The 22,112-nt window shown below is 45.8% G+C and overlaps 1 protein-coding gene across 4 annotated transcripts in view; it reads left to right on the top strand.

Annotated features, from left to right (window-relative positions):
• LOC138282964 (zinc finger protein 271-like) overlaps positions 1 to 11,734 on the top strand; it is a 29,707-nt gene extending 17,973 nt beyond the window's left edge. For 2 of the 4 annotated variants that reach the window (XM_069221037.1, XM_069221040.1), the window contains exons 3-4: positions 1,756 to 1,838; positions 10,069 to 11,734. In XM_069221037.1, coding sequence (XP_069077138.1) covers positions 10,332 to 11,672 — 1,341 coding nt within the window. In that variant the 5' untranslated portion in view covers positions 1,756 to 1,838; positions 10,069 to 10,331 and the 3' untranslated portion in view covers positions 11,673 to 11,734. The remainder of the gene's footprint in view (positions 1 to 1,755; positions 1,839 to 10,068) is intronic. The other 2 variants (XM_069221038.1, XM_069221039.1) reach the window with 2 other exon arrangements.
• The last annotated feature ends 10,378 nt before the right edge of the window (positions 11,735 to 22,112 follow it).

The raw sequence follows: 22,112 nt of genomic DNA on the forward strand, positions 1-22,112 counted from the left end.
ACCTCAAAACTGCACTAACACCCCTGCCCCGCCCCCGAGGACTGTACTGAAAATTGCACTGTCAACGTTTGAAACTGAGAAGTGTTACTTGCCTGTAAACTGCTTTCTTTGCCAAATCTAACCAAAGTGCATTTGATACATATGCTTAATTCATAATTACAACTTTACTTACCAGAAACAAGAATATTTTGGTTCTAGAAATAAAGTAACAAATATATTTTTCCTATATAAGTACATTAGCTGGGAGTTAGTCATTGAGTGTGTGCCTCAGTTTCTTGACTGTGTGTGTACAACAAATGCTTTGCACTACCCTCTGATAAGCCTAACTGCTCGCCGTCACTACCACAAAAGAGAGCATTAGTATTATCTACTTTAGCCTCGTTAAGCCTCTGGGGAACCCCTGAACTCTGTGCACGCTATCTTATTTTGATATAGTATATACAGAGCCAGCTTCCTTCAGGGATCAACAGATCTTCCCAAGCACCAGCTAGACCAAACAGACCAGGCTGATTTGTAAGCTTTGGTTTGCCTGGAGTCCCTGATTTGTCAATATAGTCTGATGCTTCTGCTGAAATTCCTGGATACAGTTAGGAAGACCCGCTACCTTCCAGGCTGTTAGGTAGGAAAAGACTTAGATTGTGGACGTGGTCGTAAAGCTCTATGGAATAACCCTGAACTATGTTTAATACGCAAACTTCGGAAGTGATAGATTGTCATTTGCTTAGACAGAACTTTAATCGACCCCCTATGGAAAACGGGCCAAGAGGAAGACTTACTTTCTGGGTGTGATGTCCTGACAATTCTTTGGCTGGGGTAGCCTCTTGTCCATTGAGGATAAAACTGCAGTCGGAAGTCTTGGTAGTTTGAATTGTAGGAGCCTCTGTACCCTTGATTTCTGAGGGTTCGGACGTTAAAACTCCTCTGTCTACCAGCCCGTGGTTAGAGAAAACTTATTTAATTGATTCTTGCACCTGGTCTAGGTTAGCGAAGGTGGTGACATATTTACTGAGTTCCTTGATAAAGGAATCGCTGAATAGTAATCTGTCTGCCTTGATGCCAGTGTCAATTGTTGGAAGGTTTGCCAACTTGGAGTCTAGTTTGAGCAACAAACCTTTGCGTTGTTTGTGGGTAATTGCTAAATTGGCATTTTCTAGAAGACAGAAGGCTCTTTGTATCCCCATGGATAACTCCTCGTGGTCAGTGGATATGTTATCCAACCTGGCCATTTCAGCTATATCAAGAATACATGATAGCGGACCAACAACGTCCAACAATTTGTCCTGGCAGGTAGACCAGGCCATATTTACTCCTTTACGAGGGCCTTTGCTGAATTTGGAGAAAAAAAGTTTTACATATTGGGATGTATTGGTTGTGAGGAGAAAGTCTGGGGCACTCAGACTTTTAGTTTTGCTCTTGTTTGTTTGTCTATGGGTAAACGTAGTTTGGCAGCAATATATATCCCCCAGATGCTCCGAAGGGAGCCACTCTGGAATTCAGAGGGTGAATTAATTTAGGATCAAACATTAGCTGGTCTTCGGTATCTAATAATGTCTTGGAATAAAAGGGATTATCAGAAGGGATCAGTTTATTTTTCTTTGCCTGCGGACCAGACCAGAAGTCGGTCATTTTTCCCATAAGGGTCATTATCCGTATCAAGATCACCCAAGTCCTCATCTGTATCCTTTATATTGGCTATAACAATCTTAAGTTTACTGTTCTCTAAATGTTTTGATTTATTTTTGTGTTTAACTTCAGAGCTATTCCCATCCTTAGAAGGAGGCCTTGGAGGAACGTCGACTTCAAACCCATGTGAGGATTCGTCACCAGCCAATAGCACAGTAATATTTTTTGATATGCTTGTTTGTTGTGACTGAGCTGATGATTGGACCTCCATGGTGTTGCGCTTTCTGCTTTCCCCTGCAGATAGGGCCAATTTGGACTGGGACATCTAACTGAGAACAGTATGTTAGATGGCACGTGTGGCTGTAGATATACATGCGCTGCATACTCCAGCCATCTAGTTTTGGACCTGGAGTGGAGCAATGTTTTCTTTGAAGTAGTGTTTCGAGTCACAAGATCGAATGACTCCTCGTTTTTGTGATATTGTGCATGGGCATCAACTACTTTGTTAGATTGTTTTCTCTCCGCCATCGAGTTCGGACGTGTGTGCCTTTGCTACGTCTTTCGTCTCCATTCAGTTTGGTTCTCTCAATCTTTCCTTCCTGTTCTGACATTTTTGTTGCTGTTTGTACTCGTCCTATCTTAGCGCTCTCACCGATTGCGTCAGTTTGGCCTCCGACCGACTGCCCTTCAGAGCAAAAGTGCCCGCATTGGGCCTACCTTTCACATACTTCGGCACTGAAGTGAATGGTTTCCTGATGGAACAGACTCTATTATGATTTTGTCCTCTGTGCCACGCCAAGTCCTCGCACACTGACCAACACCTTGTGTGCACGCTCTTTCTTTCTGGATCACCATGAGGCCAACTGACACCTGCAAGTCTTTCTTGACGAAAAAGACCCATTGGGATCGACACGTTAGTCGGCTGGAAATGGCTCAGAAGATGCTGGATGACACACCGCACCTCTTCGGAGAGGAACTTGCTCAGGAGGAACCAGTGCAGAGGGAGGAAGCCCTTTCCATCCAGGACAGGTCAGAGTTAGACGTCGAGTTTGACCTTGTAAGTCAAGAACTGTACTGTGGCCCTTACTGTCCCGCACAAATCCTCCAAAAAGGCCTTGCAGCCCATCATAATGGTCGCCGGTCCACTCTTTCCATCCGTTCATGGTCGGTACCGAAAGACTGTTTTGGCCTCCGCACCTTTTGGCACGGTGCAGAAAGTGGCTGCCACAGCCAAAGTAACGCCATTGGCTTCGACCCTCAACAGCCTCTGACTAAGAGATTGTTTTGGTATCGATTCAATCCTCTGCACTAGCTGCCAGCCTTGTCATCTGCATTGATTAAGTTTTTGAAGCACAAGCTTTTGGCACTGAAACCCTCGAAGCTGAAATTATCCGAAGCCAGGGGCTTAGGCCAGTCCTCCACCAGCCTCTCTCCGGTCGAGCCAATCCTGGAGAAAATGGACGCTAGATAGCGCAAGCTCCAGATCGAAGAAGGCATATCATTACCACACTGCCCTCTCTTCTTCTCCCCAAAAGGAAATATTCGATTCAAGAGGCCCTGGATGTTCCTATCCCTTCCAAAAAGAGGACAAAGGATAAGGCTATTAGCCCACCTCCCAGGCCTTCTTCCCCCCCTGCCCCCCACCCTCCAACTCCCCCTCCTTACTCCCGTCCTCACCCTTCCCCTCCACAGTCACCCATTCAAGAGGATGACATTCCTCAGGGATTGCCACAGTCCTACAATGAGGGTTTAGGGAGCCCTCCTGATGACACTGACCCATAGGATGACTACAACCCTGATCCCTTGCCCTCAATGACACTGGCCTTTACCCTGCATGGCCCTCATTGCCAGAAGACACTACCTCTTAGCAGATAGTTGCTAGGCCGTCCACCTTTTACTATGTAGAGCTGCACAAAGACTCCATTGAGCAAGATTTCTTCTACAACACCCTTTACACTATGCATAGGCATTCACAATACCTCCCCATGCTGCAGAGGATGTCTTTAAAGAGCCTGTATGTTCTAGGGTGATCACGCCACGGGTGGAGAAGAAATACAAGGCGGCCCCCCTCTGCCCTGCTTTACATCAGGGTTCTGGTACCACCCAACTCCGTAGTGGCAACAACTGTCTGTAAATGGGCTAACAGGCCACCGAGGACTCTCCTCCCTGAGAAAAGGAAAGCAAGAGGGTTGATGCTGCATGTGAAGAGGATGGTGGCACATAGCCAGTTATCAAGCCCTTTTGGCCTAGTATGATTGGGCCCGTTAGGATGTGATGGAGAAGTTACTACAGTACATCCCCATGGAGCATTGTAAGCGGGGACAACATATTGTCTTGGAGGGTCAAACCATCATCACTACTTCCATCTGGTACACCCCTTATGCAGCAGATGCTACAACCCGGGGAAATTAATACCTCCATCCCACTAAGAAGGCATGCCTGGCTTCGGTGCTCTGGCTTTAAACCTGAGGTCCAGCAGGCAGTTCTGAACATGCCTTTCGATAAAGAGCAGCTGTTTGAGCCACAGGTGGATACCACTCTAGAAAAATGAAACACAGACACCACCAAGGCTACGGGTGCCCTCCAAACTACCACACATTGGGGCTCCTTTTATCACCCTGGATACAAGGGGTCTCTGGGATTATCCCCAACACTTCTACATCACATGCCAGGCAACCTTAGTCTTCCTACACTAGAGGTTTCTACAGAGGCTCCTACAGGGGGCCAATAATGAGGGGAGAGGGAAGAGCACCACCACATGCAGATTCTCCTCCACTGCCAAGCAGTGATTACCTATGCCTTCCTCCCGATCACCCAACACCTGTCAGGAGAAAACTCCAACTTTTCCACACCACCTGGGATATCATCACTACGGGCCAATAGGTCCTTGCCATTATCTAGCATGGCTATTGTCTGGAGCTCATTTCCACAGCTCTCAATATTTCCCTTTACACTCACAGGCTATCACAGGAACATTTAACCCTTATCAAACAATAAGTTAAATCTCTTCTTCTCAAAGGGGCCATAGAACCCTTTCTCTCCAGAACATCGGGGCTCAGGATTATGTTTCCTGATTCCCAAAAAGGACAGGTCCCTCAGACCAATACTGGATCTCCGACCTCTAAACAAATACATCCTCTCAGAACTCTTTCACATGGTCATGCTTCAGGATGTCGTTCCACTACTTCAGCAAGGTGACTTCATGACAACTCTAGATCTAAAGGACATCTACTTTCACATACCAATTCACCCTGTACACCCCAAGTACTTAAGATTAGTAATTGCAGGCAAACATCAGTTCACAGTCCTTCCCTTCAAAGTCACCACCCCTCTCAGGGTGTTCACAAAATGTTTAGCAGTAGTCGTAGCACACCTGTGGAAGACAGAACATCCATGTGTTTCATTACTTGGATGACTGGCTCATTAAGGCCAGTACACTGCACGAGTGTTAGCACGCTCAGATGACAGTGGATCTCCTTCAGAAACCAGGATTCACTCTCAACATTCCCAAATCCCATCTCTAGCCACTACAAGTTCAACCTCTCTCTTAGGGGCAATGGTGAATGCAGAGTTAGGAATATTGTACCCCAATCCAGCTTGCATCCAAATTTTTCAGCCACTTTTCCATCTGTCTTAGGAAAATCAATCCTACACAATAACGACTTTGGGGGATGATGGCTGTTTAGGATGATGGCTTCTTGCATAGCCATAGTTCCCCATGCCACGCTACACGCGTTCCCTACAGCAGTGTCTAGCTTGTCAATGGTCTTAGTCATAGGGTACCTGGAAGATCTAGTGTTGTTAGACCAACAAACTCAACGTTCTCTGCAATGGTGGAACACCAACAACCTCATGAAGAGGTGGCCTTTTCTGGATCCTGTGCCTCACATCACATTGACCACAGGCACATCACAGACAGGTTAGGGTGCTCACTTCCAAGACTTGATGGTGCAGGGCTCTGAGATCCTAAACACCAGTTCCTTCACATCAACTACCTGGAACCACAGGCAGTGTTTCTAGCCCTGAAAGATTTCCTTTCTCACACAAAAACAGGGGAAGGACACAACTATCACACTTCACAACTATCACACCTGTCTCAGACCATTTGCAATTGGGCCATTTAACACCACATTCACCTGCTGGTGGAGTATCTGCCGGGGACGGACAACAACTCTGCAGAACTGCTCAGCAGAATACAGCAACAAGTCCATGAGTGGAAACTCCACCTGCAAGTCTTCCACACATACTTCATAAAGTAGGGAACTCCTCACAGATCTTTTCGCCATAGCAGAAAATGCAAAGTGCCCAAAATTTGCCTTAAGGTATCCACACCAGCTATCCAAATGCAATGCTTTATGGACAAATTGGTCAGGGATATTTGTCTACACCTTTTCACCTCTCCCTCTCATTCCATTTCTAGTTCGGAGGGTTAGGCAAACATCTCTCACCATGATCCTTGTGACTTTCACCTGGGTATGCCAACCCTGGTTCACCATAGTTTTGGATCGTTCAGTAATTCAACAGGAGAAGCTCCCCAACAGGCTGGACCTTTTACCCAGAATCAAGGACAAATCGGGCTTCCAGACCACAAGTCTCTCACCCTTGCGATATGGGTCTTGAGGTCATATAGTTTGGCTACTTGGTATTGCCCACACAATGTATGAACATTCCAAGGAAGTTTGTAGACCCACTACTAGAGCCTGGTATGCTGCAAAATAGAAATGTTTTGTTTGCTACTGCCAATCTAAACAGATTAATCCTATGAAAGCCACAGTACAAAAAATTGTCTGCAAATCTCGCCTATACTGCCATTTGCCTACATCCAGGGCCACTGGAATTATGTGATTGTGCACACATGGCAGTTTTTCGCATAATTATAGAATTTTTGCCACATAATCCATCTGGCGCATAATCTGCAGATTTTAACAAAATGTTTCTAGCTCAAATGCTTCAAAGGTTACTGGTAAATGCCGCAACAGGGGTTGCTGCACAGTGAAAACCCCCTTGGCTAAGCTGGACAGGTCATCTTTCTGTTCGGTGCTAATGAGGTGCAACCAATGCCCAGAAAGTGTTACCAAGTTTAAAAATGATTAAATAATGAAGTCATACTATTTCAAAATGTGCTGCATAATTCCAGTGGCCCTGCCTACATCTTAATGCTATAGCTGCATAGCTCCAAAAACAAATAACATATTTCTTTATTCAGAATGCCTGTCATAAAGGCTTTCATGGAAGGACTCCAAAGTGTCATTCCACCTGCCCATTCTGGAACCTTAACCTCTACTCACAAGACGCATAGGTCCACAGTTTGAGCCACTTCACTCCTGTCCACTTCAATTTCTTTCATGGAAATTCACTTTTCTAGTTGCCATCACTTCACTCAGACGTGTTAGTAAACTCCAGGCACTAATCTTAGAAGAACCTCTCTTGCAAATTCATAGGGATAAAGTAGTTCTTCAGACTAATCCCAAATTTGTTCCTAAAATGATTTCTCAGTTTCAACTAAATCAGTCTATTGAGATACCATTTTTCTTTCCGTTACATGACACAGTTGAGGAAAGAGCCCGTCACACACTAGGTGTCAAAAGAGCACTTATGTTCTATATAGACAAAACTAAAGAGTTTAGGAAGGCCAAACAGCACTTTGTAGCATTTTCCCCTACCGCACAAATGTAGCCCAGTATCCAAATCAGGCATAGCCAAATGGACAGTGAAATGCTTAAAAACTTGCTATGGTAAGGCAAAAGACCTTTACCTGTTTCTGCCAGAGCACACTGAACTAGCAAAAAGGGAGCTACTATGGCCTTCCTTGGAAACATTCCTGTATCTGACATTTGTAAGCAGCTACATGGCCTATACCACACTCCTTCAAACAACACTATTGTGTGGATCCGGCCACTTTAGGTCAGGCGGCGCTACATATACTCTACCAGTTAACTGCAACTCCCACAGGCTAGCTACCACTTTTATGGAGGGACTGCTTTACAGTCTATGCAGAGCATGTGTATGTGTATCTACAGCCACACACGCCATTGAAGGGATTGTTACTTACCCTGTAAGCATCTGTTTGTGATATGTAGTGCTGTAGATTCATATGCGCCCACCCTCCTCCCCAGATACCTGTGGCTTTTACAGTTACTTTATACTTTATATTTGTGCACATGTATTTACACATCACATGGACATATCATTTCCTACTCACTCCTCCTACTCCTTTCTCACCCGCTTGTGGGAAAACAATCTAACAAAGGAGTCAATGCACATGTGCAATATCACCATGAGGAGGTGATATTGCACATGTGCCTGACATGTCCTGACGCGAAACACTTCTTCGAGGAAAAACAAGTTGCACCACTCTGAAGAAAAGCAAGTTGCACCACTCCGGACTCAACATTAGATGGCAGGAGCATGTGAATCTACAACACTACATGATACCAACAAATGATTACAGGGTAAGTAATCCTTTCAAATTTCTTGTTTACTTTGGTCATGGAAGCTGAAACTGCTTGAGCCACAGAGCATTGTATGAAATCATTTAAATTATTTTTGAAATCCTCTTCATTATTTTCATCCAAAAAGGAGGTTCCTATGTGTAAAAATTACAGGGAATACGGTAAACAGGGTAAATATATATTGTATAATAGAAGGGAATGAAGGGGTTAAAATTGAAAAATGCAGGCCTGAAGATTTGCTCCCAAAGAGAGGAAATGCATAGGTTTAAGAATATGAGGTAGTGGAGGGGCAGGAAGCAAGACCACACCTCCAGGGTGTTTCAGGGCAGCTACCTCATGGGGAAGACTGCCTGGAGAAGGCACAGAGAAAGGAGGTCCCCCGGTCGCTGAAACTACAAACAATAGAAAATTAAAGGCTGTGTACTGCAGGGGGGAGGGGTCTGCTGAGAGTGAGTAGAATGATCCTCGTGCTGCACTACAGGTAATCGGGGGTGCGACCACAATAAAAAAAAGGTGAGAGCTTTAACGCAGCATGCAAGAGACCAGCCACATTTATTATAAATATATAAACCTCGTAAAACAATAGTTACAAATATCAGAAGCTTAACCAGTGTAAAAAGTACTTTTATTGCCTGCGAGCAGCAAGAAAAGAGGGCTGCTTGCAGTCACGTTAGGTACAATAGAGGGCTCCTTGGTCATGAATGGTGCAATGTACTACTGCTGCTTTCTGTTCCGTTATCCTTTGCCTCCTGTTCCTTAGATTCATGGTATATGTAGTTCTTAAGTTTCTTGACTGCTGCCAGTCAATAAAGCAGGATAATAGATAGCATAATTTGAGGCTGTGGTCTTGCCATAAAATTGGGTGTATATACAGTAAATATGTATAGGTAAGTCCACTGAGAATCAGTCAAATAGGTTATTCATTATTTTCTCATGCTAATCCTGATTAATTAATATGGGCCCACTCAGAGTGAAGCAGGTTTAAATGTTTTTAATCTTTATACAGTTTGCAGTCTGACGTTTTAAAAATCAGATATAACTGGGGGGGGGGGGGAGGGGGGGGAACGCTGGATTCAGTTTTTACTGCAATTGTGATTTAAGCTCTTGCTTGCAAGAATATCGGAGACTTAAGTACTGTGCTACCATTTTAATGTATTTATGATGACTGTGTTTTGCAGTGAATGAAATCAATATAATATTTAAAAAAATAAAAGGTGGAGCAAGCCATGAGGATTCACAGCTCCAGCATGTAAGAGGCACTCTCCACCCTTCTCTCTCGTGTCCTGTTCTCTCTCTTGGCTCAACCCATCCCTAGTCTCTCATTCATATACAAGAATGTGCCACCATTTGCATCTTCCATGTTGTCAGGGCTCCTGGAATATGCAGCAAAGGAGAACCAAATTATTGAGCAGTGTTTACTAAATTATGTGGGAACAAAATGCAAATTATGCTGCATAATGCAGCACAATATGTGATAGTACCAGATCATTGTTTTGTCGCATTTACACTTTAACACTGTCTGGACAAAGGATTCACCTTATTAATACTAGTTTAACACCTATATACAGCAATCAGCAACTGAAAGGAGAACAGGCAACCATTGCAAAGTGCTTTCCCCTGGAAAGCAGCAAGCATTGCCACTTTTTTTGTAACTGTTGAACTGTTTAAGTTAGAAAGAAAATTTCTTTTTGTGTTAAAATTTGCAAATAATTGACGATATGATGGATTATGTGGCAAATCTGTAATTGTACAAAAACACTGTGGGCGCTGAATCACATAATTCTAGTGGTCTGGACAAAGTACATTAACAGGGTATACCTATTGCACTTGTCTCTTTCCATTCCAGGAAGTTAAAAGTAACATGGGACTCCACACTCAAAAACACTACAGCTATGCATACCTATACACTTTTGCAGGCATTATTTTTGTGTATAAGTGAACACCAGACCCCTTTAAACCACACATTTACAATTGATTGTTTTTTCTTTTACAGCGTGAAAGGTTGCTGATGAACAGACCTGCTGTACAATAGGATGTGCTAACAGCAGCATGCCCTCTGTCGGAAAAAAGAATCGTACCACAGCAGGGACTGTGAGAAAACACTTGAAGATCAGATATACATACACATCAGAGTGCCAGTTAACCTTGACCCCAGCTTGAATATGTTCATATGTTAGAGAATTATCTCTAAATACTTATACCAGTGTGAGGGGAAACCCATCACTGTGGCTTTGTTTTACTGGAGAGAAACCCCATATGGATTGCATGGAGAGTGTCACTCAAAGTTCAGATATATTCAAGCATGAAAGTTATCAGCCCCTGAAGAGACAGTACCAGTGTACAGAGTGTGAGAAAAACTTCATTCACAAGTCATCTTTATTAAAACATCAAAGAAACCACACTGGTGAGAAACCGTACCAGTGTACGGACTGTGGGAAAAGCTTCACTCAAAAGGCATCTTTATTAAATCATCAAAAAATCCATACTGGGGAGAAACCGTACCAGTGCATGCAATGTGGGAAAAGCTACACTAACAAGTCATCTTTATTAAATCATCAAAAAATCCATACTGGGGAGAAACCGTACCAGTGTATGGAATGTGGGAAAAGCTTTACTAACAAGTCATCTTTATTAAATCATCAAAGAATCCATACTGGAGAGAAACCATACCAGTGTACGGAGTGTGGGAAAAGCTTCACTGAAAAGTCATCTTTATTAAATCATCAAAGAATCCATACTGGGGAGAAACCTTACCAGTGTACGGACTGTGGGAAAAGCTTCACTGAAAATTCTTATCTGAGGAAGCATCAAAGAATCCATACTGGGGAGAAACCATACCAGTGCACAGAGTGCCGGAAAAACTTCACCTATCGAAAAGGTTTGTTATATCATCAAAGGATCCATTCTGGGGAGAAACCATACCAATGTGAAATGTGCGAGAAGAGCTTCAGTAGAAGGGGACATCTTTCCCGGCATTGTAGAATCCATACTGGAGAAAAAACATACAAATGTACTGAGTGTGAAAAGAGCTTTAGTCAAAAGGGTAATCTATACTCTCATCAGAGGATCCATACTGGGGAAAAACCATATCAGTGTCCTGAGTGCCAGAAAAGCTTCTCCTTTCTGTCATCTCTGGTACTGCATCTCAGAGTCCATACCGGGGAGAAACCATACCAATGTACTGAGTGTGACAAATGCTTCAGTGGTAATTCAGGGTTAGTACAGCATGAAAAAATTCATACTAGGGTAAAATCACAGAAGTGTAAAGAGTGTGACGAAAGCTTCAGTCTTCTCTCTCATCTCCAATCACACGAGATCACCCATGTTAAGGAGAAGCCTTATCAGTGTTCAGAGTGTGAGAGAAGGTTTGTTCAAAGGGCACATCTGGTTCGTCATCAGAGAATCCATACTGGGGAGAAACCATACCAGTGTACTGAGTGCATGAAAACCTTTAGTCGATGCTCAAGTCTTTATAGGCATCAGAGAATCCATACTGGGGAGAAACCACACCAGTGTTATGGGTGCGAGAAAAGATTTCGTCAATCCTCACTTCTTTACAGGCATCAGGTGATCCATACTGGAGAAAAAATACAATAGTGTACCGATTGGAAAAAAAAGCTTCACTAGGAAAGTTTTATTAAAACATTGATACATCTATACTTCTGGAATCCCCCTATTTCATATTTCGGATGGGTTTATGCAGTTGCCAGCCCTAAGATATGGTCAGAGGATGTAGTTTGGGTACAAATCACGGTTTAAAAAGATCATTGGTAACTTGCAATTAGCCTAAGGGTTTAGTAATGCAAAAAATGAACACAACATGGAACTACTCAAGAAACTGACTGCCTTATTCCCATAAGGAGATTTCCCTATCAACATACAAGATGTATTCCTTTGAGGAAGATGCCACTATGATGACTGATATACTTACAAAGACTATCTCCACCTAGAACTATAGGTCTTTTTTTGGGTGGGCAGGAGGAAGCTTAGACTCTATGGCCCATATTTATACTTTTTGACGCTAAACTGCGCTAACGCAGTTTAGCGTCAAAACATTTTGCGCCGTCTAACGCCATTCTGAAGCGCCATGCGGGCGCCGTATTTATGGAATGGCGTTAGACGGCGCAATCAGACCGGCGCTGCCTGGTGTGCGTGGAAAAAAAACACGTAGACCAGGCAGCGCCGGCGTGGGGAAAAAATGACGTTAGGGCGTCTTAAAATGGCGCAAGTCAGGTTGACGCAAAAAAATCGTCTTAACCCGATTTGCGCCATTTTTTCGACGCCCAGACGCCATTTCATGACTCCTGTCTTAGTAAAGACAGGAGTCATGCCCCCTTGCCCAATGGCCATGCCCAGGGGACTTGTGTCCCCTGGGCATGGTCATTGGGCATAGTGGCATGTAGGGGGGCACAAATAAGGCCCCCCTATGCCACAAAAAAAATACAAAAAAAAAAAAATTATACTTACCTGAACTTACCTGTACTTCACTGGGATGGGTCCCTCCATCCTTGGGTGTCCTCCTGGGGTGGGCAGGGGTGGCAGGGGGGGTCCCTGGGGGCAGGGGAGGGCACCTGTGGGCTCATTCTGAGCCCACAGGTCCCTTAACGCCTACCCTGACCCAGGCGTTAAATTCAGGCGCAAATGCGGGTTTTTTTGACCCGCCACCTCCCGGGCGTGATTTTTGCCCGGGAGTATAAATACGACGCATTTGCGTCGCCGTCATTTTTTTAGACGGGAACGCCTTCCTTGCATCTCATTAACGCAAGGAAGGCGTTCACGCTAAAAAATTACGCTCTTTCTTCATACTTTGGCGCTAGACGCGTCTAACGCCAAAGTATAAATATGGCGTTAGTTTTGCGCCGAATTTGCGTCGAAAAAAACGACGCAAATTCGGCGCAAACGGAGTATAAATACGGGCCTATGAACTCCTAAAGCCAGACTGACATAACCAGTTCACTTCCAACTTAGTTTTATGACCCTTTAGTTACTTTATTTTAATATAGTTACAAAGCAGACCTAGATATCTGAAAAACATACTCCAGTCTGGGGATAAAGAAAAGTTGAACCAATCCTCTATACCAGCGGTTCTTAACCTGTGGTCATGAGGCCCCTGCTGGTCTGCCAAGCTTACTCAGGGTGTCCGCAACTGCTTAGAATATAAAATATTAACAGATTAATAAAGTGTATGTCACTAAAGAAGCAAAATATAGTTTGAAAATGTAGCAACATTCTGCAACTGTGAAGTAAGTTGAAATTGAAGACAACAAATTAAGTTTGTGTGCTCGGATTGATTTGTGTGAGCAGTGAAGTACTTTAAACAAATTAATAGTATGGATGTTGGGTAGCATCAATTGAACTTTAAAAAGTTCCAACCTTTCCATTAAAATGAACATTTTGATAATTTTTTTGTTGTGATTTTGTGTATTTTTGTTTGTAATTTTTTGTATTTTTTTCTGTTCAAATCATTGAAATTGCTTTGGCAGAGATCCCTGGATTCAGAATGACTCAGTGGGGTCCATGGATTTCAGTGATGATTGAGTGGGGGATCCCCAGATTCCACTAAAGGTAAAGTGGAAGTCCACAGAAATCGAAAGGTTAAGAACCACTGCTCTACACAGATAATTTAAGCAAAACATAAGGTACTCCATTGCTAGTTATTCTGTCATTCTGACTTGAAAATAACATGACTGAGTCTTTTCTGGGTGATTACTCAGATACCTTTCAAATGCTCACTGTTTGCTGCAGATAAATCTTGGTCAGTCTTCCCATAAACTTCTCTGTGAAAGACCAAAAATAAGTTCTGCTAGTTGTGGACTAGAGTTAAAAAGAAAAATCAGTTATTTAAGTGTCAAACTAAAGTTGCTCCGAATACAACTGAGACAGCCACCTGGAAAAACACATGATCCAGTTCTGCACAACCAGCCTGGAATAAGACTATCAAGTAGTTTTGACCAACTTCTGTATACTGCAGTTTTTTTGTGTGAACATGTTTACTCCATGGTGCTGATAGTGGAGCTACTGACCATTAATGAAAACCCCACACCCCAATGCAGGGTTAATTCTACTACTGACAAGTCATTGAAACTCAGTTGGCTTGTTGCTTGCTTTGCAATATCAGTTCAGTGATAAGCTCTACGCAACTTGTAAGTGCAGGGTCCAATTAATTTCCACTGTTGTGATCATGGCTGGAGCAAAAGGGTCATGTTGTTCCTATCTGAGTTTGTCAGTTCTACTTGGAGCTCCACCCTCACCCGGCGCCCAAATGGGAAGGCAGACCACTTTTGCCTAGTTCTGCGAACAAGGTCCAAGGCTCTAGCCAAGTAAGTTGCAGCTTCCCCAGTCCTGCAACACCTTACTGGGCTAGGCAGACAACATGCAACTAATAATTTTCAACATTCAGCATATGTCATTTGCACTTCAAGCATACTCACCATTGCTTTTCTACACTGTTTGACTGGCTGATTTAGGGTGGTGGTGCTGCTGCTGTTGTGTGGACATTCATAGCTGCCAATTGTCTCCATGGCAAATGTCTCACATTAAGCCAGTCTTGACCTTTTAAGAGAAATTGCAATAGGGGTAAAAAGCTATGATTAGCTGAAGGTATCGTACATAACAATGGGACATCTTGGGGTGTGGCTTGATGAGATAGCTGACTGGTCACACTGGCTTGCAGCTCCGTCCAACCCCACATAGACCCTGCATCATTCTGAATTGTACAGATAAGAAGATCTTGTAATTCAATAAGGTGAAGAGAGAATACAGCACAACAATGTGATCTCGACTTGTGTAATCCGCAGAAACGCAAGAGGCAGTGTGGCTGTAACGGCTCTGCTGGGCCACGTGAGCTGAGGGTCTGGACACAGCGTAGGCTGCATGAAATGAAACCTGCCAGAGATTCACTGGAATAACATTGCCAACGGAACACATTTGAAAGGTGGGCGATCAGGGGTTGAGAGTTAGGTTGGAGAACTGACATGGATTGGCCTGGTTGGGACTAGTGAGGCTGTAGAGCAGTCGATCAAGACTGCTGGCGGTGTGGAGCAGTCGTATCTGTGGCCAGTCATATGCTGAAGCCCTTTGCTGTGGAATGTGAGACCTGAACCTATGGAAGTGGAATATTCGTGGCTTAGTGTAGGAGGCTGGACTGGCTTGTAGTGAGTACCAAGGGGTACTTGCACCTTGCACCAGGCCCAGTTATCCCTTATTAGTGTATAGGGTGTCTAGCAGCTTAGGCTGATAGATAATGGTAGCTTAGCAGAGCAGCTTAGGCTGAACTAGGAGACGTGTGAAGCTACTACAGTACCACTTAGTGTCATATGCACAATATCATAAGAAAACACAATACACAGTTATACTAAAAATAAAGGTACTTTATTTTTATGACAATATGCCAAAGTATCTTAGAGTGTACCCTCAGTGAGAGGATAGGAAATATACACAAGATATATATACACAATAGCAAAAATATGCAGTATAGTCTTAGAAAACAGTGCAAACAATGTATAGTTACAATAGGATGCAATGGGGAAACATAGGGATAGGGGCAACACAAACCATATACTCCAAAAGTGGAATGCGAACCACGAATGGACCCCAAACCTATGTGACCTTGTAGAGGGTCGCTGGGACTATTAGAAAATAGTGAGAGTTAGAAAAATAACCCTCCCCAAGACCCTGAAAAGTGAGTGCAAAGTGCACTAAAGTTCCCCTAAGGACAAAGAAGTCGTGTTAGAGGAATAATGCAGGAAAGACACAAACCAACAATGCAACAACTGTGGATTTCCAATCTAGGGTACCTGTGGAACAAGGGGACCAAGTCCAAAAGTCACAAGCAAGTCGGAGATGGGCAAATGCCCAGGAAATGCCAGCTGCGGGTGCAAAGAAGCTTCTACTGGACAGAAGAAGCTGAGGTTTCTGCAGGAACGAAAAGGGCTAGAGACTTCCCCTTTGGTGGACGGATCCGTCTTGCCGTGGAGAGTCGTGCAGAAGTGTTTTCCCGCCGAAAGAACGCCAACAAGCCTTGCTAGCTGCAAGTCGTGCGGTTAGCGTTTTTGGACGCTGATGTGGCCCTGGAGGGACCAGGAGGTCGCAAATTGGACCAGGAGAGAGAAGGGACGTCGAGCAAGACAAGGAGCCCTCTCAGCAGCAGGTAGCACCCGGAGAAGTGCCAGAAACAGGCACTACGAGGATGCGTGAAACGGTGCTCACCCGAAGTCGCACAAAGGAGTCCCACGTCGCCGGAGACCAACTTAGAAAGTCGTGCAATGCAGGTTAGAGTGCCGTGGACCCAGGCTTGGCTGTGCACAAAGGATTTCCGCCGGAAGTGCACAGGGGCCGGAGTAGCTGCAAAAGTCGCGGTTCCCAGCAATGCAGCCCAGCGAGGTGAGGCAAGGACTTACCTCCACCAAACTTGGACTGAAGAGTCACTGGACTGTGGGGGTCACTTGGACAGAGTCGCTGGATTCGAGGGACCTCGCTCGTCGTGCTGAGAGGAGACCCAAGGGACCGGTAATGCAGCTTTTTGGTGCCTGCGGTTGCAGGGGGAAGATTCCGTCGACCCACAGGAGATTTCTTCGGAGCTTCTGGTGCAGAGAGGAGGCAGACTACCCCCACAGCATGCACAAGCAGGAAAACAGTCGAGAAGGCGGCAGGATCAGCGTTACAGAGTTGCAGTAGTCGTCTTTGCTACTATGTTGCAGGTTTGCAGGCTTCCAGCGCTGTCAGCAGTCGATTCCTTGGCAGAAGGTGAAGAGAGAGATGCAGAGGAACTCGGATGAGCTCTTGCATTCGTTATCTAACGTTTCCCCAGAGACAGAGACCCTAAATAGCCAGAAAAGAGGGATTGGCTACTTAGGAGAGAGGATAGGCTACTAACACCTGAAGGAGCCTATCAGAAGGAGTCTCTGACGTCACCTGGTGGCACTGGCCACTCAGAGCAGTCCAGTGTGCCAGCAGCACCTCTGTTTCCAAGATGGCAGAGGTCTGGAGCACACTGGAGGAGCTCTGGACACCTCCCAGGGGAGGTGCAGGTCAGGGGAGTGGTCACTCCCCTTTCCTTTGTCCAGTTTCGCGCCAGAGCAGGGCTAAGGGGTCCCCTGAACCGGTGTAGACTGGCTTATGCAGAATTGGGCACATCTGTGCCCAACAAAGCATTTCCAGAGGCTGGGGGAGGCTACTCCTCCCCTGCCTTCACACCATTTTCCAAAGGGAGAGGGTGTCACACCCTCTCTCAGAGGAAGTTCTTTGTTCTGCCATCCTGGGCCAGGCCTGGCTGGACCCCAGGAGGGCAGATGCCTGTCTGAGGGGTTGGCAGCAGCAGCAGCAGCTGCAGTGAAACCCCAGGAAGGGCAGTTTGGCAGTACCAGGGTCTGTGCTACAGACCACTGGGATCATGGAATTGTGCCAACAATGCCAGGATGGCATAGAGGGGGCAATACCATGATCTTAGACATGTTACATGGCCATATTCGGAGTTACCATTGTGAAGCTACATATAGGTAGTGACCTATATGTAGTGCACACGTGTAATGGTGTCCCCGCACTCACAAAGTTCAGGGAATTGGCTCTGAACAATGTGGGGGCACCTTGGCTAGTGCCAGGGTGCCCTCATACTAAGTAACTTTGCACCTAACCTTTACCAGGTAAAGGTTAGACATATAGGTGACTTATAAGTTACTTAAGTGCAGTGTAAAATGGCTGTGAAATAACGTGGACATTATTTCACTCAGGCTGCAGTGGCAGGCCTGTGTAAGAATTGTCAGAGCTCCCTATGGGTGGCAAAAGAAATGCTGCAGCCCATAGGGATCTCCTGGAACCCCAATACCCTGGGTACCTCAGTACCATATACTAGGGAATTATAAGGGTGTTCCAGTAAGCCAATGTAAATTGGTAAAATTGGTCACTAGCCTGTTAGTGACAATTTTAAAGAAATGAGAGAGCATAACCACTGAGGTTCTGGTTAGCAGAGCCTCAGTGAGACAGTTAGGCACCACACAGGGAACACATACATATAGGCCACAAACTTATGAGCACTGGGGTCCTGACTAGCAGGGTCCCAGTGACACATAACAAACATACTGAAAACATAGGGTTTTCACTATGAGCACTGGGCCCTGGCAAGCAGGATACCAGTGAGACAGTGAAAACACCCTGACATACACTCACAAACAGGCCCTTAGTGGGGGTAACAAGGCTAGAAAGAGGCTACTTTCTCACACTTAGCAATAACATGCTCCGGAATTCCAGGACTGTCTGATGCCATGAGCTTGGTGGGCAGCAGACACTGCTGAGTTGGAGACCAGTGTATACTGTGCAAAAGTGCCTACAGAGCTGGTGAGCTCCTGGCTGAGGGATACCAGCAGAGCGAGGCTGGGACTGCCTAGTTCGGTAAGGTATTGGTGGACTGAGGCAGCCGCGACTTCCTTGGCTAGGGCTTTGGTCCTTGTTTGGAACTTGGTAAGGTAGTATGCCTTTCTGATGCCATCCAGGGTCAAATATATAGTATAATGTAGGCGGCAACATAGAGAATGTGGACAGGAGTTGGCCACAAGAGATGCTCCAGAAAGAGGACAGCATGGGTGCAGCGGGGTACTAGACAAGAGTAATGTGAATGAGGCTAGTACTGTGAATATAGACTGAGGGCCTGGTGAGAGGGCTGGGGCCCCATATTTGGGCTGCCTGGTGTGGGTGGAATGCCCTGTAGGGCAGACATTTGAAAGCAGAAACCACTTTAGCAGCACTCCTTTTGCTCAGGCTATGATCATAACAGTGGAAATCTATGAGTCCCTGCACTTATGAGTTGGATGGAGGCTATCCACCAACTGAAAATACGAAGCATGTAACAAGCCACCTGAGTCTCTATGACGTTGCCTTCCATTGCAGTTCTATATGCGAAAGATAAGGGCAACAAAACTAGTCAGAGCAATTCATCACGAAATAGACCACACCCAGCCATTAACAGAAATTCAGCTCAGACAAGCTAATGCAATTGCAGCTTCAGAGACCTCTGATCTGCCACTGAACTAAAAATGATGCATCGGCTCACAGCCATCCAAAACAGAAGAGCATCACTAAAAACCAGGATGGACAAAATCACCGTCGCAGTCAAACTTCTGCGAGCTGATCTCCGGAAAATAGGTGATATGGTGACCACAACAGGAGGTTATCTTAGGGGGCTGCTCTTCGAGGTATCGTATTGAACCAAACAGTGACCGTGCTCATGACCCAGACCTTGGCCCTTAAAGAAAAGGCTGAGGATGCAGGGAACAATGCATGCAAGAACAATTTAAGATTCATAAGCTTTCCTGAACGGACCAAATTAATGTACTTGGGAGAGTTTCTCAAACAATGGATTGTGTAGGTGCTGCAGCCCTGAGATCTGTTCCCGCTGTTCATCACTGAAAGAGCGAATAGGGCACTTGTTACTCCACCACCGCTGTGGCCATCAACGTGCACTATAATTGCCAATTTCTTGAATTTTATGGTGCAAATTTCTTTGAGTTTCAACAGCCAATATAAACATGAGCAAAAATCTGCCGTCCAACAAGTAAAAAAGTAATTGGGGAAACTACCCCATACCCCCCAACCACTCACTAACCCCCCCCCCTCCAGGTTGCACAGGGCCCTCAGTGGCTGTCATACTGCGCTCCGTGTGTCTGGCCCTATAGTAGATCGCCTCCCATTCCTCGGTTGTGAAGTTCCTTCCCAGTTCTGTCTCCCACCTCTGCTGGGTAGGGATTCTAGGCTGTGTACCTGCTGTTTGAATCGGGGCATACAGCTCTGAGATGACACGCTTATCTGATGTCTTGGTCAGTAGCCATCGCTCAAACTTCAGGAGGGGACGGGATGCTGCCTCACGCGTCATGGGGTTCATCACCCAGTGCCGTATCTGGCAAAGAATGTGCCTTCCTTAAGATGTCAAAAGATATTATGCCCTCTCCGTTGAATAGGTGTCCTATGGAGCGACAGTTTGGAGTAGACCACAGCCTGTAAGACCCCTGGCTCAAGCCTGGCGTAAAATCTGGGTTTCCCACTATGGGGGTCAGGGGAGACGGAAAGGTAGTGAGCTCCTTAGTGCGGCCACTTGGTCCCATGCATTCATTGTTGCGCCAGTGACGGGAAGAGTAAAGACCCCACGTTCCGCGCTGAATGAAAGGGATCTTCCACAGGGCAGTCCCCGCGACCGCCCTATCCATGAAGAGCCATCGCTATAGTATTGCTGCATGTCAGGAACAGCCAGGCCACCCTCCCGCGGGTGTTGGCAGGATAAGTGTTGTGTCATTCTGGGTCGCCCCCCGGCGCAAGTAAAATGGCAAATGGCTCTCTGTAGCATCTGGAGGGCACCCAGTGAGGGCTCTGCTGGGAGCGTCTGGAAGAGGAATAGGGCCCTGGGCAGTATCAACATTTTTATAGCTGCGTTTCTGCCTAACCTAGAGATGGGGTGTGCACTCCACCGGTCTCGTCTGACACTTTGGAGAAGGAGCTGATAATTCAAATGGGAAATCTCCGCTACAGTCTTAGCTATCTGCAGGCCCAGATATGGGATAGACTGCGGTCGGCATTGAAATGGGTACCGCCTAGCCAACAGCTCCACCATATCCTTCGGGAGTGTAAGGCTAAGGGCCTGTGATTTTGAGAGGTTTATCTTAAACCTGAAGACTTCCCCAAAAGTCTCCAATTCCTTCAGGAAAGCCGGCACGGCCCTCAGTGGGTTTTCCACCACCACCACCACGTCATCCGTATAGAGTGCTATGACATGTTCTTCCCCGCCAAAAATAGCCCTTGATCTCTGGATCGTCCCTTATGAGCTTCGCGAAGGGCTCCATATAGAGAGCGAACAGTAGCAGAGAGAGTGGGCACCCCTGCCGGGTTCCTTGGCCCACCGGCAATGGGGTAGATGTTGCCCCATTGACCCTGACTGTGGCCTTTGGATGGCTATACACACTAGTTATCCATGCACGGAACCTGGGCCCAAACCCGAAATGCTCTAAGGTTGCCTGTAGATGGGGCCATTGGACCCTATCAAATGCCTTTTCAGCATCAATGCTAAGCAGCATCTATTCTCTCCCCGAACGCTGCGCTTTATCTATGATATGCATAATCCGTTTGGTATTGTCCCCCCACTGGCGAAGTGGGATAGAGCCCGGGCATCAGCGGGTTCAGGCAGGAGGCCAAGATGCCCATGAGCAGTTTGATGTCCACATTAAATAATGAAATGGGCCTATAAGACCCGCACAGTGCGGGGTCCTTCCCTGGTTTTGGGATGACCACAATGGATGCGTCCAGCATGGTTGGTGGAATTGTATCCGGACCAAAGATGGCTTTGAAAAGGCGCGTCAGTAGCGGGGCAAGCTCGCCACAAAAGGTTTAATAGAACAACCCCGGGAAGCCTTCGGTTCCCAGAAACTTCAGGGCGTCCAGCCGGGCTATTGCCGAAACAACCTCCTCTATTCTTATAGGAACCTCAGGTCTCTAAGGGTGGCAGCAGGTATTATGCCACCCTGGGGACCCCTCACTCAGCACATGCATAGCGCCTTGAGACCCGCACGGGTGAGTAGCGCACTTTATAAATGTTAATGATTTGATTTGATTTGATTTGATGCACACTGCCTCAGCTTGTGCGTGCTGGTGGGAAGAAAAAGACTAAGGCCCATATTCATACTTTTTTAGCGCTGCATTTGTGTAAGTTTGTGCCGTTTTTGCATCAAAAAGCAGCACAAATGCGGCACTAAAAAAGATTAAATATGGGCCTAATTCGGCATGGCACTCCCCTCAGAGTGCCATGCCCACAACCCACTGCCTATGGCATAGGTAAGTCACCCCTCTAGCAGGCCTTACAAACCTAAGGCAGGGTGCACTATATCACAGGTGAGGGCATAGCTGCATGAGCACTATGCCCCTACAGTGTCTAAGCCAATTCTTAGACATTGTAAGGGCAGGGTAGCCATATAGAGTATATGGTCTGCGAGTTTGTCAAACACAAACTCCACAGTTCCATAATGGCTACACTGAATACTGGGAAGTTTGGTATCAAACTTC

Source organism: Pleurodeles waltl, chromosome 2_2, assembly GCF_031143425.1.
Source record: "Pleurodeles waltl isolate 20211129_DDA chromosome 2_2, aPleWal1.hap1.20221129, whole genome shotgun sequence".
Taxonomy (NCBI): domain Eukaryota; kingdom Metazoa; phylum Chordata; class Amphibia; order Caudata; family Salamandridae; genus Pleurodeles; species Pleurodeles waltl.